The following is a 24,319-nucleotide window of genomic DNA, read 5'->3' as shown; positions in this document are numbered from 1 at the left end:
GGGCAACTTGTTCCATCACTCTATCTATTTCACAGGAAACTATGGTATGTTTTATTATTTCAGATGCTATATTCTGGGATCAAGGGCTAAGTACAGCTGCTTGGGATCTTCTATTTGGGGAACAGTTTGATAACTTAAAATTAAGACTGACACAGGTAATGGCCCAGTAGGTCAAGGGAGCTGCCAGTTGGAAAAGTTTGGGAACCACTGGTTTATGCTGAAGCTAAACATAATGGCATTTCCCTCCTCTCTTAAAGGCATGTCCAAATTACTCTAATTTGGAGCACTGGGTGCCGATCCCCTTGTTGACAACTGACAGGGACTACCCTGTCCTGCTTGACTAATGGGAGGCCTTTGAGGAAAAGCATCTGCCTTGCTCAAGGGCTAAAAACTGCCACCATCTGCACAAACCCTTACTAATCATTGTCATCATCATCATCTTCTTCTTCTACTTCAGATGTTGAGGGAGATACAAAGTTCTGGTTCTTGCACTTGTAGTGGCCTTCCAGTGTTATTTGATGTTGCAATGTATCTTTGATGTTGTCTCTCCACCATCCTCTGGGTCTGCCTCGCACTCTTTGCCCTTCTCCTCATATATGTCTTATACAGTATAGAATCCCAAAACATTCTCTCTAGGTGAGCAAACCACTATATTTGCTCTTTGTATATAATATAGAATTGATTCTATTCCCTTACTTTTACCCTTACTAATGCAATCTTTAAATGCTCCTGAAGGGTAACACTGTGAATGCAAAAACAAGCTCTTTAAAAATCTTACACCAGTTACACAGGCCAGCACACATTTTGCTTCCTTAAACGTTACACCAATTCCTGGGTATATTTGGGGTGCCGATTCCAAAAATGGCATCTGTTTTGCCCTATCACATCTAGTTTTGGAGACACGGCATCGCCTCTTTAGTGAATGGTTCAAGCAGCTTCCTCATGAGGAAGCCTACACCATGGCTTCCTCATGAGGAAGCTGCTTGAACCATTCACTAATGAGGCTATATTATATCTCCAGAACTAGACGTGATAGGGCAAAACAGATGCCATTTTTGGAATCGGCACCCCAAATTCATATCAAACCACCATAAAGTTTGGGAAAAACTTTTCCGACCTTCAATTTTGTAGGCCTGTGTTATTAGCTGTAGGTCAGGGAGATTTATCTGAAGTGCCAAATATATTAGCAAAAGTTTGTTAATGTCCTCAGCACAGCATCTTCAACTCCTAGTTGAAGAAACTTTAAAAATGTACCAAAAGCCAAAAAGAACAAGCAAAAGAAAAGAATGTGTGCTTCTAATAATTAACCTGACAATTGTAAGAAAGAAAGAAAAGTCTAACCTAGGAAATACTGAGAGCAGAATCCTAAGCAGGTCTACTCAGAAGTAAGACCTATTGTGTTCAATGGGACTTACTCCCAGGCAAGTGAGGTTAGAATTGCAGCCTGAGATGTTGTCACTCCTAAGTCCTCCACTGACAGTGACCTCTGTTAGATAAATCTACGTACACCACATACTTTTCACTTCATTTCCTTCTTATTTCTACTTATAAATAAGGAAACATGATTTTAGGACCAACCCAATTTCAGTGTCTCTGGACAGGATAATATATTAGAATAAGAAAGTAGACAAGTTAAAATGAATTAAATCCATGCAAATGCTAAATGCCTGGAAACATGCAGCCCATCAGCACAAAACCTTCCTTCTCCAAAATCCCCATTCTACACAAAATTCCATCAATTATTTCCTTTAACAGGTCTATTCTTTATCTAGAATTCAGGAAAACATTGAAAAATGGATACATAAAAGGTTCATTTCTGTTACCCGACTGCTAACATTTAGCCATTCACTGCTAAGTGCTCCTTTGTGCAATAATTGGGCTAACCTTTAGGGCTATAAACTATGGAAGACACTCACTGCCAAGTCTCCATTGTCAGTGCTGCCATCTCACTCCCCCCCAACCAGCTATGGTTTAAGTCTTCTACATTTTTCTCCCCCAAGTATCACTCTCCCTTATTTAATTCCACAGTCAAGTTCTCCTTCAGAGCTTTCTGCTGAATGGGCAGTGTCTCATAAGGTAACCAACACCGCCCACAGCTGCATCCCACAATAGCTCCCTCCTGCTTGCATTACAGCTTGTGGAAGATTTGGTCACGGTGCCCTAACTGTGGCAAACACTGGTCCAATTCATAAAAACGTGCAGGAGGAGGGGCTTTCCAGTAGGATCCCTTTACCTGTTTTCCCTACCACAAAACAGGGGACTAAATGGAATGGGTCGTGAGCGGCTTGGCCTGTAACACTATCCCACTACCTGACAAGTCAATAAAGAGCCAACCCTTCCCTCCCCAGCCACACATAGAGAGCCAAGGTTAGAGGCAAACACAATTTGGATAGGCCTACACAGGGAGCTTAATGAGCCCCATTATTTGGCTTTTGTGGGCAAACACTAAGAAGCCAGTAATCTAAATTACCAAAGACTGAATAACTTGCTGCTAAATGGCACACTGAGTTCAAAAGAATCCTTACAATGGCTTACTTATTTACCCTTTAAGAGGAGGATGAATTGTCCCACCTGAAGCCTATAATAAGAGACTAGGAGACAAATTATGTCTGCTTTAGATATGAACATTACCAAAATAAAAACTATACCTTTCTGCAGTGTCTGAGCATATTCTTGTGTTTTATGGGCTTTTGGGGCACATAATTTATGTTATAATCATAAATTCTATAAACAGAACACTATGTTAGCAGAAAGGAAGTACTGAAAGGAAGTCTACTTGTTGCGTGTAGTCTCTTCTTCCTGTCAAACTACTGATTTTTATAGTGCCCAGTCTTGAAGATTCTGGGTGGGATTCAAAATCTCACAGGAGCTGTTTGAGGGCTGCTCCACACTTCAAGCAGCATTATGCTGATGTTTGCTAGTGTTAGAGAGAAAAGTATGCTTCTAAACTCTTGGGGCCACATACCAGGGAGCTGTGACTGGGATGGGTTTGGGGAACACATTTACAGTTTACTATTCCTTCTAAAATCAAGGAGCGGGGGCAAATTCAATTGCTGAAGAAAGTACACAATAGCTTCAGACTCTGCTCCTGTGAATCTTCCTACTCTCTGTGTGCACACCACATGGCAGAACGTAAAGTTACATGAAAAAACAACTACCATAAAGATGAAAGCAAACAGTATGCCTAGGCAACCTTCATACTGGGCTCTGGATTTAAAATACTGTCTAACTTCAAAATAAAAATTATACAAAAATGGTAAACTGCATAGATGTTACAGTACTATGCAGCAGTAGTTACTATGAACTACTCCTGTTAAAAAGTGGTATATAAATATTCTTGATAATAACCTTTGCAACTTAAGTACATGTAGACCAGCACCAGCTCTCTAAACTTCTGGAGACAGACATGGTGTGAGTATCAACATCTGGTGAAGTAGCTAAATGTTCCCAGTTAAACCCCCCCCCCCCCCGTCACAATGCAATAGGTGGTACTGGGTAAGTAACTCTCAGTTTCAGTCCCACTTGTCTTTATATGGGGATAATAAATCTGACCTACCTTACCAAGGGCGCAATCCTATCCTGCACTGGAACAGGCAAGCCAAGAGGCTTGTGCTGTATCCAGCACAGGATAGGTGTCCAAGGCAGCTCAGCCAGAAGCAAGAGGAAACTTTTCCCCTTACCCCTGGGAAAGGCGCCCTTGCCCCAATGGGTCTCCTCCTGAGGTGGCACAAGGCCGAGGAGAGCGGACCGGCTTCCAGCCATTACTGCCAGATCCCAGCCCCCGCCTCCTGCTCCCCATCCCATGTCCCTGGGACAGCCCACTGCCCACCCTCCCCCTGCCCAGGAACATCTCCCTCCCACCCACCCACCCCTGAGCTTTGCGTCAGCCTGGCCAGGCTGATGCAAGACTCACAGAAGAAGCCAGCCTCCGCAGGAAGGCACATCTCTGAGCGCCAGCCTGCTTTCCTCCCGACACTTGCACCGGCCCATGGGTGCCTCTGGATTGTGCCCTAAGTTGTTGATTACAGACATAAAGAATGTGAAACATTTTGAACATCCTTCATGGCTATATAAATGCCAAGTATTAACATCATTTTCTTATTCATGCTGATATGAGTCATGTTCTGTAAAGGCCAGAGGCAATGCCCTAGCATCATTGCTTTAGGGCTTGGACAACTACGTTAACATGCACCCGCCTCCATCTCATGACTCCTTGCCTGTTTCCAAACATTGAGAGACAAAAAAGATAATGTCTGCCTAAAAAACTTAAGAGGAGAGTTGGTAACAACTTTTTAAGTTCCTGTTGTTTCATGTTGGTATATTTCTAGGTGTCTGATGTGTATTTATTTAATTTACATACCAAAATGATCAGTGAGTTGGAGCACCTTACTTATGAGGAAAGAATACAACATTTGGGGCTCCAAAGCTTGGAAAAATTGTGATTAAGGGGAGCATGATTAAGACCTATATTTTTACACTGTATGAAGACAGAAACATTTTTCCTTCTCTAGCAACACTAGAACGAAGCTGGGTCGTCCAATGAAACAAATGTGAGGAGATTTATGGCAGACAAAAAGAAGGACTTCTTCACACAGTATATAATTAATCTATGGAATTCACTACCCCAAGTTTAGGTAGTTTTAAAAAGGAATCATACCCATTCATGGAGGGTATCTACCACTGCTTTACTAGTCACCAGTAGCGTACCAAGCGGGGGGAGTGGTCCTTCCTGGGTACCAGACCAGATGAGGGTGCCACATGAGGCCCAGCCAAGATGGCAATGGCAGAAGAAGCACCAGCAGCACCAGCCATCGTCTCAAGTATGCAGAGGCCTCTTCCTCATGTTTTAGAGACTTTGCGATCTTGCTACTGCCCCCATTCCTTCTGGAGGTGGTAGAGAGATCACAAAGACTCTGCAGCCGCCACTGCCTCCTCCTCTGGACATTACAATGTCAATGCCCCAGGCACCATTGCCTCCAGTGATGCCTCTGCTAGTTGGGATGACTGTACAATACCTCCATGTTCAGTGGCAGTATGCCTCCGAAACCAATTGCAAGGGATAAACACTGGGAAAAGCTCTTAAGAGAAAGGATTCCAAAGATGGTCTCTAAACATGAACAGCCCGACATGGCCGGATGGCATGTAATTATATAAGAGTTCATTAACAAATGACCTTTAGACATTATTCCCTATTCTTAGGTTCTAGTGTCAGTTCTATGTACTCCAGAGGCCTAACTTGTTTGTTCAAATCTGTCCTGCCCATAAATGCTATGAGCAACACTGCCTCCCTCTGCCCTAGGACTTCAGTGTCAATAATTATGGTGCTTGTCTCCCCCTCCTGATGCAAGTCAGGTGCCATACACTGTTGACTCCTCTTGTCCATGCATAGTAAATTCCAGAAGAAAATAAAACTCAGAGGCTTGTCATTTGGGACAGATCATGTCACACAGGAAAGCCCATATCTAAATCTCTTAAACAAGCCATCTAACAGACCAATCCTAACTTGCACTGGAGCAGGCATGCCGGTGGCATGTATTTGGTAAAAGGTTGACCAGTCAATAGTTCAAAAAAGCTAGTTTGTGACAAAGATAAAGGTTAGGTGCTCCAACCCTACTGGTAATTGAAGTGCTGGAGCTCCATGCTAGCCTTTTCCAGATAACCAATCTTAAATGCCTCCCTACAGAGAATGAATTAGTGATCTTGTGACTGTGATAACACAGAAGAAAATGCACATGCACCAATAGATCATTCAAATCATATATAGAAGCAGTCACAGATTTCTTTATAAACCTGAAAACTAATAAGTCCACAATCCATTAAGGATAAGATCTCTCACAACAAATTAAATAAAACAATTTATGGAGACTTGAGTTTGAGATAAACTAGATTTACTGGTTGACCTTTTATTCATTTAAAGAACAAAATTAGCTCTAATTGGATTAGAATGGAATCCAGTAAATTTCTTCTAATGTGGCATTTATGCAAGTGTTGCTGTAATTGTTTGCTACAAAGATAGAAATGCTTTGATTATAATCTGTTTTCCACTTGGTTTTACTGCACAGTCAAAGCACTTGCAACAACCCCTTGAAATGTAAAACTTCCTTTCGACCTTATTCTGCTTATTTAGAAGAGAGACACGAATTGTCCATTGACCTGAGCATAGATTTAAATGATCACAAAATTTTTTTGCACTGTTAATGTACATTTAGGCAGTTTTGTCCAACCACATGGAGAAGAATGCAGACTATCACCCAGCCAATTAACAAAACCTAACTGTATGAATTTTAACTGACAAACTCTCCCATTAATTCACATGTGAATAAAACCACAATTTTGAAGAGGAAAAAAAAACATTGTTTTTAGCTGAATAGTAATTAGGCCAGAGCACATGCCATTTGGGAAGAGGCATTCCCTCACAAGAGAAGGAGAAGAAAGAATCTCTTTTTTAAAATGGCACCTGCTGCCAGTTGTAGTTTATGTAAATTTATTAAAAATAAACTATAATCCATTTGCTGCTCTTGATCTGTTAAAAAGGTACGTCCAATCAATCAACAACTGCAACACTAACAGGCAGGTACTTGCCTTGGGATCTGAAACTGGAAGGAGTAACAGATGTCCACTTCTTAACATATCTGCTTTCCATCCTGGCTGTTTTTCTGATGTGGTGGTGGTGGTGACTCTATTTTTAAGATTTATACCCCACCCTTCCTCCTTCAATAACAGGGCACCCAGGGTGGCAATTAGCACCTACAACAGGGTTTCTCAAACTGTATTTCATTTTTAATATATTAGACTTGATGTTACCATGGTATGTGACTGCATCTGGGGAAATGTTACGCATCTGTACTCTTAAGAGGCTACTATGTACACGCTTTTAACAATGACAGCAAATGGGACTTACTGCAGACACCCGCCTATAGGCTGATCCCACAGATAAGTCGAGGGCAGGCTTTGAGCCAATAGTCATGGAATTTTCTATGACCCCTGGATAAGTTGGGGGTTAAACTTAGGGGGATGTCTGACTATAATTTTGTCTGATTTTACTTGAGGCCAGATCCTGAAAAATAACCCACCACTAATTGTTACCTAAGAACTGTAGTCTCTAATTTATTAAAAACATAGTAAAAGATCATAAGATACATTTTTATTCTTTTTAAATTCTGGTTTTCATCACCTTTTTGTAAGCACTATCAGAGTAAGTGCACTGTAAACTACATACCAGTAAAACAGTAGTTCCCAACCTGGGATTCATGTACTCCCAGGGACACTCAACAGGACCTTTAGGGGTACTTGAAAAAGAATGGCATAATGGTAGAAAAAGGCAGGTCATGCTCCAGAATGCCTTGCAAGACAGGAATGCCTTGCAAGGACCAGCAAGGCAGGAAGGGAGGTAGCTAGTTGGCTGTGAAAGTTCCACCAATAACTAGTTTTTGATCATCAATTCATGTATGAACCAGTAATAAGGCAAAGTGATAATTTGAGCTTGATTACTTGGCAAAAATTTCACGTACTATAGGCGAGTATCTACAGTACTTCTGGGTTAGTGTGGGCAGGATTGCAGCCTAGGATGGTTAAAAAGTTTTCCTGCTTGATGACGTCACTTCCGGTCATGACATCTCTTCTGGTGGGTCCTGACAGACTCTCATTCTAAAAAGTGGGTGCCGGTACAAAAAGTTTGAGAACCATTGACCTACAATATAAGGGTATCAGGAAGCCATTGAAGATTTCAGATGGGACAAAGAAATTTCAGGACAGCTGGATTCATGCAAGGTTAAAAGGCAGCTCTTGGATACAATCAAAATTAAATTGCCAGAGAGCAGTCTATTTTATTTTAAAGCACTGAAGACTCTTCAATCCAAAAAGAATTCTCAGGGCAGCTTAAGAGAAAAATGTTTTTTAAAAAACCCACCAATACTAAAATTTTAAACAGTTACCAGTATAATTTAGCAGCTCAGCAGAAAAAAACCCAGCATAAAAATAATAAAAAGTTAACAGATTTAAAAGATCTTAAAAATAAAAGAGTCTTCATCTGATGCCAGAAAAGTATCAGGTTCAGTGTAGGTGATTGACATGACCCCTGTACCCAGCATACAGATACCCAGATACCCAGATCTAGCCTTCATAGATCTCACGAAGGCTTTCGACCTGGTCAGCAGGGATGGCCTCTTCAAGATTCTCCCCAAGATTGGATGTCCACCCAGGCTCCTCAGCATCATCAGATCCTTCCACAAGGACATGAAGGGCACTGTTGTCTTTGATGGCTCCACATCAGACCCCTTTGACATCCGAAGCGGCGTGAAGCAGGGCTGTGTTCTTGCGCCAACCTTGTTTGGGATCTTCTTCGCTGTCCTGCTGAAGCAGGCCTTTGGAACTACAACAGAAGGCATCTATCTCCGGACCAGATCAGATGGAAAGCTCTTCAACCTCTCCAGACTGAGAGCAAAGTCCAAAGTCCAGCTGAAATGTCTGCGTGACTTCCTCTTTGCCGACGATGCAGCTATCACTACCCACTCTGCCAAAGATCTCCAGCAGCTCATGGATCGTTTTAGCAAGGCCTGCCAAGATTTTGGACTGACAAACAGCCTGAAGAAAACACAGGTCATGGTTCAGGATGTGGACTCACCTCCCTGCATTACAATCTCTGCGCACGAACTGGAGGTTGTCCATGACTTTGTGTACCTTGGCTCAACGATCTCCGACACTCTTTCTCTCGATACCGAGCTAAACAAACGCATCGGTAAAGCAGCTACCACGTTTTCCAGACTCACAAAGAGAGTCTGGTCCAACAAGAAGCTGACGGAACATACCAAGATCCAGGTCTACAGAGCTTGCGTCCTGAGTACACTTCTGTACTGCAGCGAGTCATGGACTCTTCACTCACAACAGGAGAGGAAACTGAATGCTTTCCACATGCGCTGCCTCCGACGTATTCTCGGCATCACCTGGCAGGACAAAGTTCCAAACAACACAGTCCTGGAACGTGCTGGAATCCCTAGCATGTATGCACTACTGAAACAGAGACGCCTGCGTTGGCTCGGTCATGTCGTGAGAATGGATGATGGCCGGATCCCAAAGGATCTCCTCTATGGAGAACTCGTGCAAGGAAAGCGCCCTACAGGTAGACCACAACTGCGATACAAGGACATCTGCAAGAGGGATCTGAAGGCCTTAGGAGTGGATCTCAACAAGTGGGAAACCCTGGCCTCTGAGCGGCCCGCTTGGAGGCAGGCTGTGCAACATGGCCTTTCCCAGTTTGAAGAGACACTTGGCCAACAGTCTGAGGCTAAGAGGCAAAGAAGGAAGGCCCATAGCCAGGGAGACAGGCCAGGGACAGACTGCACTTGCTCCCAGTGTGGAAGGGATTGTCACTCCCGAATCGGCCTTTTCAGCCACACTAGACGCTGTTCCAGAACCACCTTTCAGAGCGCGATACCATAGTCTTTCGAGACTGAAGGTTGCCAACTATACTGTACCCAGCACAGTTCAGATTCGGAATTTAAGGAGGAAAAGACTGTCTGAACAGTCTTTGGACAGACTCAGACCCAAATGCTGATACTAGGCTGAAGATGGAGCCTATCAGTCAAAAGCTCCAGGAACAAGAGTCCCCAGAGCCTGCACCCCTGAAGAATCCTTCCCCAAACCTTGAACTCTCCCAATCTGTTCATCTGTACTGGCAGTGAGTCAGTAGGGAGTTGCTGGAGAAGAGTAGGGGCACAAAGCTCCAAGTCAGGCGGCTGCCCCTCTAACCAGCTTCCTTTTCCATACAGTAGGGGCAGAGCCAAGAAAAGTGGAGCCAAGATCCTGGGGGATTTGAGCTCTGCATCTGATCAGAGTAAGGTGCTCACTTGGGGATTCCCATGGTCCTGTTCCTTTGGTTTCACCTCACAAAGCCCCACAATAGCCTTTCTGGAAAGAGTTCCAGAGTCAAAACACTACAGCTGAGAAAGCCACATCTTTGGTCATTACTTGTCTCACTTCCAAGTGTGGCAGGGTACAGGAAAGAACAGCCTTTGAGGATAATGTTAATATATGAACAGGTTCATATAGGAGAAGGTATTCAGTCCCAAACCATTTAAGACATTTGTTGTGGTTACTTTTTTGTACCTTATAACTGGAGATACGCGTACTCCTGGGAAATATTTATTTGTCAACTTTCAATCCCACTAAATGGGACACAAAAGCAGCTTACAATACAGAAGTTATAGAAACCAATTTAACCAATAAACCACAACAAAATCTAAAGCAGAGGAATGAAATCGCAATGAAATAATCATATATGTCCTGAAATACTTGGCTGGGGCAGGAGAAATATAGATTAATCTGCTGTGTGAGGGATCAAACAAGTGGGCTAAAAACTGAAGTCAGGAGCCCCTTTTCTATTTAAAGTCAAGCATTATGAAGCCAATAGGTCATTGTTCTTGGGACCCCAATGGGGCTGAGAAGCCTCAGTTGTGAGTCGCAGCAACTTACAGGAATGAAAAAGGTTGAAGACCACAGGACTAGAGTACCACCAGGTAAAAGTGGAGGCATCTGGTATACCACTTCAGGTACCTGGAGATTGTTTCCTAGTCCTGCTTGAGTTCTTAGAAATTGTGCTAAAACAGCTTTCACAAGCACCAGGTTTCATGGTCACTTCTTCTGCTCTCTCTCATAAGAATATTTGGTTACAGTGAACAGTGCTGAGAGGAGAAGTGGGTAGCAACAGGGGCAGGGATGGTAGGATAGGGTCCTGGGAGGGGGGACGGATCCATGGTGGATCCTCAGTCTCAGCCTGTATTTATTTATTGGAGTCATAGCACGAAAAAGGTTGAACGCCACTGCAATAGGTCATGTATATTATATTTATTACTGGGCAAATACGAATATTAAAACTGTAAACTCAATGGCATGAGCCTTCCACATCATGGAGAAAAAAAAATGAACTACTAGACATTTTTGTCCCTGGGATGTTCTGAGCAAATGGTCTTCAGGTACCTGCTTGTGTGTCCTTGTATGTGTACAGAGAGATACGAAATCCTTGAGAGAAATCCTAGCCTAAACAGATATTCTTAATTTTATAAAGCTTCCACTGTCCATAAGCAATTAATTCTATACTGCAAAAGGCATATAAGTGGTATTGCCAAAGGTTTTGGATTATGCTCCTAGTTTATAAAGTCTTTATTGTTTGTTTGCAAACAAACTTTTAGTCATTATAAACTAGTTATAAAATTTAGTTATTATATGTAGTTATTTTAGTAGCCAATTAGTAGGCACACTTGTTCAAGAAATACTTATTTATTTATTTATAGAATTTATATCCTGCCTTTCTGTCCCAGTAAAGGGCACTCAAGGCGGCTTACAAAAGAAATAATATAAAAACATAAAATCAATAAAACTTGGAACCCAAAATTAAAATAATAAATAATAAAAAATAATAATAAAAAGCCATGCCCCCTTGTGGGCATTCTTTAAATAAAAGTCTTCTTTAAATAAAAAGGTCTTAAGCCCCTGCTGAAAGGACTCTAAAGAGGGAGCTGTTCTCAGTTCCGGGGGGGGGGGGGTCCACAGACAGGGAGCCCCCACCAAGAAGGCCCTCTTTCTTGCCACCATCCCCCTCACCTCCACTGGTGGTGGTACAGTCAGAATGGCCCTCTGATGATTTGAGAGGATGGGTCGGATTGTATGGAAGGAGGCGGTCCCTCAAATACCCTGGACTGGAACCGTACAGGGCTTTAAAAGTTAAAACTAGCACTATGAATTTAGCCCAGAAACGAACTGGCAGCCAGTGTAGTGGCCGAAGCAGTGGCCCGACTCAATCAAACCAACAAGCCCCAACATGGGTGGCCGTGTTCTGCACTAAGACCGTAGTTTCCAGACCATCTTCAGATGTGTGTTGCAGTAGTCTAATCTGGATGTCACTAGAATGTCACTGGTCACCATGGCCAGGTCTGAACGACTCAGGTATGGTCGCAGCTGGCAGCCAAAGCAGCCACAGCTGAGCAAAGGCTTCCCTGGCAACAGCCACCACCTGGAAATCCAGAAGCAGTTGTGGATCCAGGATCACCCCCAAGGTGCAGACCTGCTCCTTCAGCGCAACCCCATTCAGAGCAGGACGGTAGTTCAATACCCAAGTCTTGGACTTCTGGACCAGGAGAAACTCTGTCTTATCAGGATTCAATTTCAGCTTGTTCGCCCACATCCAGCTCCCAACAGCCTCCAGACAGCGGTCCAGAACTTTGACTGCCTCCTTGGAATCAGGAGGAAAGGAGAGAAAGAGCTGGGTGTCATCAGCATATTGATGGCACCCTACCCAAAACCTCCAGATGACCTCTCCCAGTGGCTTCATGTGGCTTCCCAGTGGCTTCAAACAGCATGGGAGACAGAATGGAGCCTTGTGACACCCCACACCTAAGAGGCAAGGATACCGAACAAGCATCCCCCAGCACCACTCTGGGATCTTTCAGCCAGGAAGGAGCGGAACCACTGCAGGACAGTGCCTCCAAGCCCCAACTCAGCCAACCGACCCAGAAGGACACCATGGTTGATGGTGTCGAAGGCTGCTGAGAGGTCCAGCAGAACTAACAGGAACTCACTCCCCCTGTCCATTTCCCGGCGCAGGTTATCCACCAAGACAACCAAGGCAGTCTCTGTCCCAAACCCAAGCCTGAAGCCAGACTGAAAAGGATCCAGATAATCAGCTTCATCCAAGACCTTCTGGAACTGGAACGCTACTATACAAATTAGCTAACTGGAAATTGATTTAAATTAATCCACCCTGATACTGCTCCATCTCTGTATTCTCTCCACTCCACAAGTCTAATAGCAGCATTAGATTGACTGGGGAAAAGCATTAAAGACAACTTCTACTGCTGCCTGAGCAAACTGGCAGCCCACTGCTACTGCAATAGAGCAGGGGTCTCCAAACCCTGGCCCGGGGACCAGAAGCAGCCCATGGAGTGCCTCCATCCGGCCCACGGTCAGCCTCTGATCCCCTGAGAGCCTCTGGCCCAGCTGACCAAACACAACCAGAGCTGTGCTTGTGGGGTGGGGGAATGGGGGTTCATTTAAGTGTGTGTGCTTTATTTCTTGGGCTGTGTTGGTGCTTGGAGAAATCCTGGACATTTGAGCCTATTCATTCATTCATTCATTCATTTCAGTCATTCATCTAAGTTCCATCTCTAATGTATTTATTTAAATTGTATATCTAATTTTTTTCCCTGGCCCTCGACACCATGCCAGATATTTGATGCAGCCCTTCAGCCGAAAAGTTTAGAGACCCCTGCATTAGAGTAAAAGAAAAAAAAACTTGTTGTCCATCAAGTGCAGGTTGGTCCTAAGTTTCTAGAACACGGTGATTTGACAAGAGGATGTACAATGGAGGAACTGAAGGTCCATAGACAACTAGATTTAATAGCTCGTAACGTTAATAAAACAGCAAACCATTTACCGAATGGGATTTGCACAAGCAGGAAGTAAAGAATCTGGATGACGCTGTCCCCCAACCAACAATCAAAAAAATTCTTTGTACTTACATCTTGTCCTGACCAGCCCCCACTCTCAGGGTCAGCCTGGGAATCACAGGAGATGGTGCAGGAACAACAGGTTCAACTTTGATCTGCTAAAAGGAACACATTTCACTGTTTTATAGGCTGAATCCCCCAAGACAGATACTTAACACTAATTTCACTGTGTGAAACTATACAGGTGGGCCTTGATATCCAATGATTCGGCATCCACTGATTTGAATCACCAGTAATACCAGGGTCCACCTTTAAATACCTTGTAACAAAGGGGGGAAAAACCAGAATCCTATTTCCTATCTTAGTGCTGTTAAACCACACTGGTTGCAAGTTTCTCAGAGTTAATACATTCTGAATTCACAGGTCAATAATACGATACAGTTAGTTTTGCTGCTCTGAACCACAGTGTGGGTTCATAATAATGGCTAGCACAAATCATGGCTGCATAGTTACTATGTGAAGAAGTACCATTTCTTTTGTCAGTCATGAACTTACTGCCAATCAGTTTTACAAGGTGAAGTTCAAGTCAAACTAACATAGGGAGAAAAATTGTGCATCAGTCTGCTGAGGTGTAGTTAGCCCCTGAAATGCAGTACACTGTCTCTTGTTCCAAGATGCTCTTCAGTCACATAAGATGCTACTGTATGAAGAACATGAAGCAAAATTCCTTTTTAAGAAATAAATTTAACATGTCAACTTTATCTTCTTTAAACTTTAAAAGAAAGATACAGGAGGCCATGATGTGGTTAAAGTGGGTTTCATTAAGCTATCCCCCCCCCAAAAAAAATTAGAGCACTGCTTTTGGGATACCCTAATTACGTACTAGATAACTGTCACAACCTGAAATGTTAAGGATCCAAACAGTCACTTGATTTTTTTTACATTTCAAGAACAACTGGAGGCTAGATGAAGATTTATGTGCATGTGTGATAAAAAAAGAAGTTAAGGGAACATGAAGTCATGTTAAAATTAAAGAGTTGCAATTCTTGAGTAATACTGAGAATTCAGGCCAGCAGAAGAGCATTTACAGTGGATTACGAAGCTTCCAAAACCATCAAAGAGGTAAAGTCCAGCAAATACAAGACTCCTTTGTAGCTAACTAAAAATACATTGTCAGTGGATTTGTCCAGTTTTATGTATAAGCAATACTTCTTTTACCTGAACTAATACTAGTAGTCATATAAGCCCCTTATTGCCATGTGCTGCATTTTTTTTTTCTTTTTGCTAATCTTCAAGGATTTAGCTTCTTTGCCACATACCTCAGGGCACCAACTGATAAAGCTCTAACTCTCCATTTTTCCAGGACACCAGCAGAGCAGCCTTGCAAAAAATGAAAATCACTCAAGAGATTTAAAGGGGGGAAATTTATTTTCAAAATCCTGACTTGCAGCAAAGAGGTAGACTTCTTTCCCCCGCCTTAAAAAAAATGCTTATCTGTTGTGATCAGTTTAAATTTTAATTCTATCTAGGAACTCTTTCATGCAGTCTAGCTTTAAAGTTTATCTTTTGACAGGGACTTTTCACCAAGGTAACAGGAAGCTTTGTCAATGTAATCTGTCCAAGCTTATATTGCTTTCCCCGTATAACAATATAGTTTAGGACTATAAATAATAGACTTTTAATATGTTATGTTCTGTTATAGTCCTAGTGTTATACCAAGTTCTAAAAGAACCAGGAAAAAAAACTAGATAAGAACTAGTTATGGAATGGAAAGGGAAGACAGCAATAACTTAATTTTGTCTAGATTAATTTTCATCATGTGAAAGTTGTTCACGTTATATGCAGTACAATTCTGGGTACTGTACTGCAAAATCTTAACATGTGAATACTGTAGAATGCCTGGTTAGTTATGATATTCATCAGCCTAAAGGTACAGCCATCTAAAAATATTTGATATATGCTAGCTTCCCACTAGTAAATATAGTTCCCTGTGTGGCTGGAGTATTATACAGATGTAAAGAATGATTTCTTATTCTCAATGCTCGCAGTTTTGTTTTTAAACGGGAAGAGAGAGAGAGAGAGAGAGAGAGAGAGAGAGAGAGAGAGAGAGTTTAGGAGTAAATGGGTGGTGCAGGAGATACTCTTCTCATTAAAGATTTCACCTCTTCAATAGCGTGGCTAATGTTCAGTTGGGGAACACTTTTCCTTCATAATCATGTTTTCTCCCTGGTCCTCTTTCTCAGAATTCCCTTGACTTTGCATAAATTACTCCATTCTACAGAGAGAAGAAATATCTCACTGAAAGTGGGGAAAAGGTTAAAAGAAAGGACACCAAGGCAATACAGATGCCCCTCAGCAATGCAGATAGCTGGGGGTCATCACTAAGATATGAACCCTTCCCAATACATTCTGGGAAGCCCAACTATGTAACTGGTGCATCTCTGCTCACCCCATCTCATCCCGCTGTCTAAATTCAGACTGTAAGCAACTTGGGCCTTGGACTTGTGAAGAAAGTTGAGAACTAAGGCCTCCCTCCCCATCAATGTCTTACCTTCTCATGCTTGTGTTTCTCTTTTTCTTTCTCTTTTTTCTCCCTCTCCTTTTTTTCTTTTTCCTTCTCCTTCTTTTCTTTTTCCTTCTCCTTGTCCTTCTCCCTCTCTTTCTTCTTTTTCTTCTCTTTTTTGTCTTTCTTCTTCTCTTTTGGTTTCTCTTTTTCCTCAAACAGTTTGTCAGGCAGTGTTGCTGAGAGGGGTGGCAGCATTGGTGGGAGCTTCATGGAAGCTGGGGTGCTAAATAAGGGCAAAGGTAAATCTTTGGAAGGCAGAACAAGAGGTGCTGATGAGGCTTTAATCTTTTCTTTGTTTTTAACTTTATCTTTGTCTTTCTTTTCTTTGTCCTTCTTCCCTTTTTCTTTATCTTTCTTCTTGTCTTTATGCTTCTCCCGCTCCTTTTTGGTACTGCCATCCTTTAATTTCATTTTTGTGTCATCATCAAAGTCTTTCATTTTGAACTTGTAGGAATCCAAATCATCATCTCTGATTAGATCTTTCCATGGAAATTTTGCTTCTTTCCCACCCTCCTTGTCTTTATCCTTCTCCTTTTTCTCCTTGTCTTTGCTCTTCTCTTTGTTCTTCTCCTTATCCTTCTGCCTCTCTTTCTTCTTCATTTTTGTTTTCAGCTCTTTTTTCAACTTCTTTTTCACCTCTACTGATGAGGCCAGTTTAGTTTTCTCTTCGTAAACTTTGAGCAAAGGCTCTGGAGTTGGAGGAGAAGCAGAAGGAGATGAGAAGTAAGGGAAGTTTGCAGGTAGATTTGCAGGAGTACCCATCTTGGCTTTCCGAATGACCTCATCAATAGAGTCGTCCATTGTCCATGAAATGTCTGAACTCGACGTTCCACCAGAGGGAGGAACTGGGGTGCCTCCTGATTTATTTAAATTACTGTTGGCTGAAATAGAAGCTTTAGGTGTTGTCGTCTCTGATACAGAGAGTCTTTTAGGGCTGGTAAAAACATCTCCCTCTGATTCTGAGCCTGAGGAAAACTCAAAGGGGTCAGGATCCCGTTCAGCACATGCACGAGCAATTACAGCATCAATTGAATCATCAATTGTCTTGTCAATCACAGCCACTTTCTTTGTTGAATTCTCAGTGCTTGGTTTCCCTGGCTCAGGTGGGGTTGGCCCTGGTTTTACTTGAATAATCTCTTTTCCCACTTTTTCACTAGATGCCGCTACTGGGATTCTACTTGGAATCTCCTGCTTAATTACTACCTGAGGAACATGAACTGGAATCTTTGGACTCTTAGGACTTCTGGGGCTCTTGGCCCGACCTGGAGATTTCTTCTCTTTCTGTCCAGTTTTTGGAGAACGAATGGGGCTTCCAGTAGTTGCTGGGGTTGGCGACACTTTCAGCATTTTAGTTTTTTGCCCTGGAGAGCTTGTTTTCACCTTTGCTTTAGCTGCAAATGCTTTCGATTCCAATGGTTTGGGAATTGGCAACTGTGATTTTGCAATGGGAGCCAGTATGGGTGGTTCTGGAGAGAGAGGAACTAGATCTGCATTATCTTGAATACAAACTGGAGAGAGCATTGGGGGTACCTTCTGGGCATTTATTGAACTAAGAGGTTCACGTGGTTCCAAAACCCCATCCAGAGCATCGCCTTTCATGCTAGAGAGTTTTGGCCGCTTCACAGATAGCATTTCCTCAGATTCGGGACTTTCTAATGGTCTCTTGTTTAGGTAATTTTCATCATTAATTGTCTCATCTTCTTCCATTTCTCCTTCCTCCTCCAATGGAACTTGCATGGCTTCTGCTGATGTTCCTCCATCAGTTGGTACTTGTTCCTCCTCCTCTTCTGTTATGAGACATAAGAAATTGAAAAATCATTAGTATACTTAAAACCAACTTTCTATAAAGAGGTCGCCAGAAAAACCTACAGAGACTGATTAACTGATTTTAACAAATGCATTCAATAATTAACACAATATTTAATTAAATAAAGATTATAGAAATGGGCAGTCCAATCCTGAGGGCTACCGCAACATCCTGAGTGCAACCAGGCAGCTGGCAGCAGCTCCTCAGGGGAAGGGGATTTTCGTTCCCTTCTCCCAGGTAAGGGAAGCAGCTCTGCAATGGGGCTACTGGATTCTTCTGGAGCTGCCGCAGAATTGGAGAGTCCCATGTTGGACTGTGCAGTCCCACACAGGGCTCAGGATCTGGTGGAGTGGAGCAGAGTTCCACCAGTCCCTTCCCCTCCCTCCCTGCTCCCTCCCCCACCATGCCTCCTCCTGCTCTTAGCCTGCCTTCATCCACCTCAGAATGCCTCCTCCCTGCCTCCCCCCACACCTCCACTCACCTCTCTGGCACCAGGCTGTCTGGGTGACTGCCTGGTAATGGAATGCGGGCCCAGCACTGGCTTGCTCCTGCACTGGGCCTGCGGTACGGACTAGCAAAAATGCCTTATGGCATGTTTGCGACAGTGCGTGCCAGTGATGAGCTGGCTCCCCTACTTATTCCTTACGGGGATCGAACATAATTGGAGAAAGGATGCTAGTCATGAGGGATGTGAGCTAAAGGACCAAGGAAATGGCTGCAGACGAACTCCTCTGAAAGTGATATGGTTTAGTCATCCAAATGGTTTAGTGGCCATTTGACATCCAAATGTCTCCTAAAGTTGGTACTTTTTGTTTATGTCCAGATGTGTGGCTAACAACATGCTTCAATACTAGAACCATTTCTGGTTCTGCGACTGTTGCACAATCTCTATGTGGGGCACTACATGGGACTGCGTTTGAAGATGGTTCAGAAACTATAACTAGTGCAGAATGTGGCAGCCTACATGCTTGCTGGAGGGAGGGTTTGACTCTGTTGGGTCGCTGCTCCTGCGGCTGCACTGGCTGCCCATTCGTTTCCAGGTCTAAATCAAGGTGCTAGTTTTGGCCTTTAAAGCTCTAAATGGCTTGGGGCAAGGATATTTGAGACTACCATCTTCCATATAATCCAGCTTATCCTCTCTGGTTATCTGAGAGGGCCCTTTTAAAGGTACTGCTACCTATGGAGGTGGGTGGGATGGTAGAAAGGAGTACGGCCTTCTTCATAGTGGCACCAATTCTATGGAATTCCCTTCCTCTCAGTTTATGAACTGCTCCCTCCTTAGAGGCTTTCCAGTGAGGCTTAGAAATTTCTTTATACTCTCACCTTCTGAGGTTCTAGCTTTTTTTAAATGAATGTTTAAAGTTTTTAAGCGTTCATTTTATGGTTTTGCATTCTTTTTAGTGTTTGCTGGTTTTTCTGCTCTTTGGTCCTGGTTTTTAATTAGATTATATACTTTTTTCTAGGGACTGTAAATATTTATATTTTTTATATTATATTTGCTGTTTTAATTGACTTTTTGTAAGCAGCTTTGAATGCCCACTTGGGAGATTAAAGTGGGATATAAATTTGTAAATAAATAATCTCTGCATCTTCATCTACCTATCTATATAACAACTGCTTCATTTTTTTGTAGCAACACGGGAGCTGCTGCAGCATAGACCCCTTTCATAGACTCCTTCCCCAATGCCAGAAGATCTAAGGCATGTGAAAAGAACAAATGATATGGCTCCTCCTCAATGTCAGCACTGCTCCAGTTCCTGAGAAGTGTGGGAAGAATGCTGGCAAGGGAAGAAGCTGCACTATGAGCTCCTCCCACGTGGCCTAGATTTTCTGACGTTAGAAGAGTGATTTGGGAGGCACATATGGTGCAATGACTTCCCACACTACTAAAGGTAATGTCATAAGAGACACTGCCTTCTTTTATGCAGCTGCGTTTGAAGTTTGGTACCTGTGAAATGTTTTTAAAAGTCTTTTAAAACATTTTAAATGTTTTAAGATGTTTTTAAAAGCAACATGCAGATGCTACCAGTGCTATTCCAAAACCTCCAGAAATATTTGAATTTTTTTTCTGTGAGCATGAAACTTTGTTATTTTAACTTAAAAAGAGTTAAATTCTGAAACAGCAAAATCTTCTTCTTTTGATACAACTTAAAGAATTTCATTCTGAAGAGTTTCTTTCAGGTCTTGGGAGGAGATGTCTCTTTCCCTTCCTTGAAAAACGTCAATGCCCTGATTTAGAACTGTCAAGAGCCCTGGGCCGAAGTGTGAATTTGTGCCAGCATCACAAATTAAGTAAAATGAGCTAACAAATTGAGGTTTTGCCAAGGCCCAGAGGATTTAGAGCAGCCAGTTCAGAGTGGAGACTTTGCTCGAGGATAAAGTCTTAGCCTTCTGTGAAAAACAGAAAAGTGTTTGGACGTTCAGTTTTGCTTGGATGGACATGCACATTTCTGTCTCTTAGGGAAAAAGAAAAAAAGAAGAAGTTGGCAAAAGCTAATCACTATTGACTAAGTTGGCACCTGATAGTAACAGAGTGAGCCACCAGTTTGCTGCTGCAGGTCCCACAAATCTGGTTCAATCACTCTCTGATTTATTATGGGTATGAATTATGCTCTCATGTTCTATAATTACATGAATTACAAGAGAAATTAATGATGGTAGTGGGAAAAAATGTTTAAAAATTCATAGGCATCAGCCTCAAAGTATAGACATGAGGCAGGTTGGGAAAATACCTTAACATGCCTTAAATTCCCTCATCAAATTTCAAAGGGCCTGGACAATCTTTTTCCCCAGCCCCAGAAATTGGTTATGATCATATCCACAAAGCATTGTGCCACAGTTATTCCTTCCCACTCCTATGTGATAGTTGCACATCAAGTGCTATTTATTAAGAAGTTTTCCAAGAGGCAGTTCAAACATTGATGGGGCTGGTAAAAGCCATAGGTGTTCTAGTGTGAAGGGATCAGTATTAATATGTATTTTATTCAATGGATTTCTATTCTATTCATTAATACATATTTTCAGGGTGATTTAAAAAAAGACATAATAGCAAGAAAATCACAATACATAATATAATCAAAACAATCAAACCAGCAATTAAATTTAAAGAGCAATTTAAAAGGCCCAGAAGAAGCAAAACATTCTGTGTCTTCAGAAAGCCAACAGTGTGGTGCTAAATAAGTCTCCCTGAGGAGACTGAGCATGGCTGTATTGGCAGAGTAGGGCAGAGCCTGCCAATTGAATTTCAGGTGGGAGTTTGAAGCTGCCCCTTCCCCCCCTTGCCTCAGATGGGCTCCTTTGAAAAGATACTTGCAACAAAGTTTGGGAAGGGAGGATTCAGGGCTCAGAAAAGGATCTTCCCTCCCATAAAGAAGGATTCACTTGGTGAAAGTTTTGATGTGCAGCAAATAAAAAACTAAAGCACTGAGACACCCAGGACAGGGAGGGGTGGGAGAAGTGGGGTGAGTGGACTGAGCATGTGGGTGATCTGAGGGCTAGGTGAAATGGAAGACTCCCGTCTTAATAGGTGTGCAGACAAGTCTGGTTTTGCTGGGTCTGTGGGAGGCTTCAGGTTAGTTAGTTTGCAAGGTGCCTTGAACACTGATGGACATATTCAAACTATGTCAATGCCATGCTCAACACTAGCCGGAAGCAAGCACACCCTTCACACACACCTCATTACAAGAAGTATATTGAATTTCACAGGTGGAATGCTTGGTAACAATGGTAGCATGGGACAGAGAATTCGGAAAAGTTTCTGTGCTGGAAAGTTTTCTTTTGTCTTTTGAAGTTTATGAATTCCTAGGTGAGAACCTGGAAGTGATGTCGCTTCCTGCTTAATGACATTACTTCCGGCATTGGTATCACAGTGATGTCACTTCCTGCTTGATGATGTCACTTCAGGGCATGACATCACTTTCAGGTTAATGACATCACTTCTGGCGGGTCCCGGCCAGATTGTCATCATGAAAAGTGGGTTCCTGTCTAAAACATCCAAGAACCACTGGAGTAGAAGTTCCGATGATGCTGACTGAGGGGCACTGGCTCAATGGCAGCATCTGCTAATATTTCTTTCAGCACTTGAGAGTGGTGAGTGATGCAGAAGATGCTTAATGGAGGAAAGTATGTAAACTCTATGACAGAACTTCTCACAATTATCTGATTCAGGGGAATGGCATTTTTTTTCTCCAATGTGTGAAGGACCAGTACTGTATTGGTGCCATATGAAGCAGGAAACGATTGCCTGTTTGGGCATAGGTGTATATTGCTCAATCATCTCTATCTAACTCATAAGGGATACAGTAGGGTAGGACAGAAAATAATTATTAAAATTTATAGTATTACAGTTGGCCCTCAGTATCCATGGGGGCCTCCCTGGATACTAGGTTCCGTTCCCCCCCCCCCGGTAATACCAAAATCCACAGATAATTGAATCCACAGGGAGGACTTCAAGGACCTCCCAGACATGACCAAAAGCACCTTCTGGTCACGTTTGGGAGGCCCTCCAGCATGGGTTGGCACCTGAGTTGAGTCAAACCCATGGATGCTAAACTCAAGTATAAGGAAGGGCCCACTGTATTTCTTACATTCTCAAATCAGTGAGATCAGAAAGGGTCCCAAATTACAAATGTGCAGAGACCCATATGATGCTCTTTATTCAACTTCTTGACTGTAACTCACAGCAGGCTGCTAGGGTGGGGTCTTATATGCAAAGAAGTGGAGTGAGTATGGGCTTGTGCATTTCATGTGAAACATGCTATCTAGCCTCTCGAATCTATACCTCATATAGCCAACAAGCAATGTTTTGATTCAAATGATCAGGCACACACATAACAGTATGTTTGTACATAGGTATGTATGTACTTAAGTGATATGGCATAATTATCAATATTATAAAATGTGCTTCTGAAAATGTATTTAACATTGTCAACTTTATCCAATTCCATTTACAGGTTAAGTCTCATTACTTGCAAGGGTTCCGTTCCCAGAACTCACATGGATGGCCAAAAAGGCACTAAAGCAAATCAATGTAAAAAAAAAAGTCCCTTTGCTCAGGTGATTTAAAAACAGCCTTGCTGACTTTTTGTAATGCACAGAGGCAATCAGTCTCTCTCCAGGCACTTAGGCTTCACTAGGAGGCAACCATCTCTCCCTTCACCAGGAGCGCAGTGAGGGGAAAAGAATGGAGAAGGTGATAATCACTGCCATTTAGCCTTCTTTCACATCCTCAGGGGGAAGGGAGGAGTGATATATCCTATATCCTAACCACCACCTAACCTAACTGCCACCTATATCCTAACCACCTTCCTGGGTCAATGTGGACTTGCAACTGCAAAACAGTTGTCGCAGGTCTGAGTAAACCTGTCTGCACTGTAGAGGCTTACCCTGGGTAACAGGAATGATTGTTCTCTTTACTAGAGGAGAACTCTGTTAACTGCCCCTTCACCATAGGATGCAGTGGTCACCATTTTGGAGCAGCTGCATTGATGGGAGATAGAAATGACAGAATTGGGCTCAAAAGCTAAAATCCTCTATGCATTTTTCTGGGAGTAAGCCCCACTGAATGTAATGCAACTTACTTCTGAGTAGACATGCAGAGGCTTGTGCTGCAAGTTAGAATTTGAGCCCCAGAGGCTCACCTACAGGTGCATAGAGTCCCAGATACTTCCAACTGCAACATATGACACCATCAGCATCAAAACCAAAACTAAAAAGTGCGGTTATATATATCACTGCTAAAGCAAGTCGTAAGGTCCTTTCAGCGCAAAGCTTGGTGTCTCTATACTGTGTAGTAATCACAGCACACAAAAACTAAGCTCTGTAGCCCATCTTACGAACACCTATACAGTCCAAAGATTTCAAGTAATTGGAGATAAAACTGCTACTGCCTGTAATAAAAAGTGCAATCAAGCTCAGAAGAATGCAGGTTTTTTGCTTTTTTAATCCATACAATAAGCTTCGGATTGTGACTAAGGACCAACCAACCAACAGGACTCCAATGTAAATGGGTGGGGGAAGAGAAAGAAGTAAGATATCCTTTCGAGCAGCTTTGGCTTCTTTTCTTTACCCAGGAAACTAGACTCATGCTGCAGATTCCTTGCTCAGTTAAAGCCACATCCCGCACTCAGACATCCTCCCTTATTTCTAAGGCATTGGGTTGAAAGATGGAGCTCAAGCCAGCACCTCTTCCTCAGTCGCTACCACTTCCTCCTCCTCACACAGAGGGCTGTCTTCTTTTTCTCCTCTGCTCTTGCAGTTCAAGTGCAACTAGTGACACTGATATGTTGGAACCGGGCAAGAGAATGCGAGAAGCAGCCACCCTCACAAGTGCCTTAGATTTTCTGCAGACTGGCAGCCAATGGCACGTGGACTGGCACCGGTCTGTGGCCGATACTTTAAGAAGCACTGCTCTATGGCATAGTTAAATCTTGACTACAGCGATCCTCCAGTGATCTGATGTGACAGAATCCCAAAGCTCTACAAAAATGTTTAGATTCTTCAATTTCC

General features: G+C 42.7%; 1 protein-coding gene across 3 annotated transcripts in view; it reads right to left on the bottom strand.

Annotated features, from left to right (window-relative positions):
- Positions 1–24,319, bottom strand: part of TAF3 (TATA-box binding protein associated factor 3) — a 196,055-nt gene that overhangs the window by 37,097 nt on the left and 134,639 nt on the right. Inside the window, exons 3-4 of one of the 3 annotated variants that reach the window (XM_066634193.1) lie at positions 15,991–17,792; positions 13,512–13,597 (exon numbers count right to left, since the gene is read on the bottom strand). In XM_066634193.1, the coding sequence (XP_066490290.1) occupies positions 13,512–13,597; positions 15,991–17,792 (1,888 nt within the window). Of the gene's footprint in view, positions 1–13,511; positions 13,598–15,614; positions 15,715–15,990; positions 17,793–24,319 lie in introns of those variants that run through there. The other 2 variants (XM_066634194.1, XM_066634195.1) reach the window with 2 other exon arrangements.

The sequence above is a fragment of the Tiliqua scincoides genome, chromosome 7 (assembly GCF_035046505.1).
Source record: "Tiliqua scincoides isolate rTilSci1 chromosome 7, rTilSci1.hap2, whole genome shotgun sequence".
In the NCBI taxonomy this organism is placed as follows: Eukaryota; Metazoa; Chordata; class Lepidosauria; order Squamata; family Scincidae; genus Tiliqua; species Tiliqua scincoides.
Note: the sequence above shows the minus strand (reverse complement) of the source record. Positions and strands in the feature narration are given on the sequence as shown.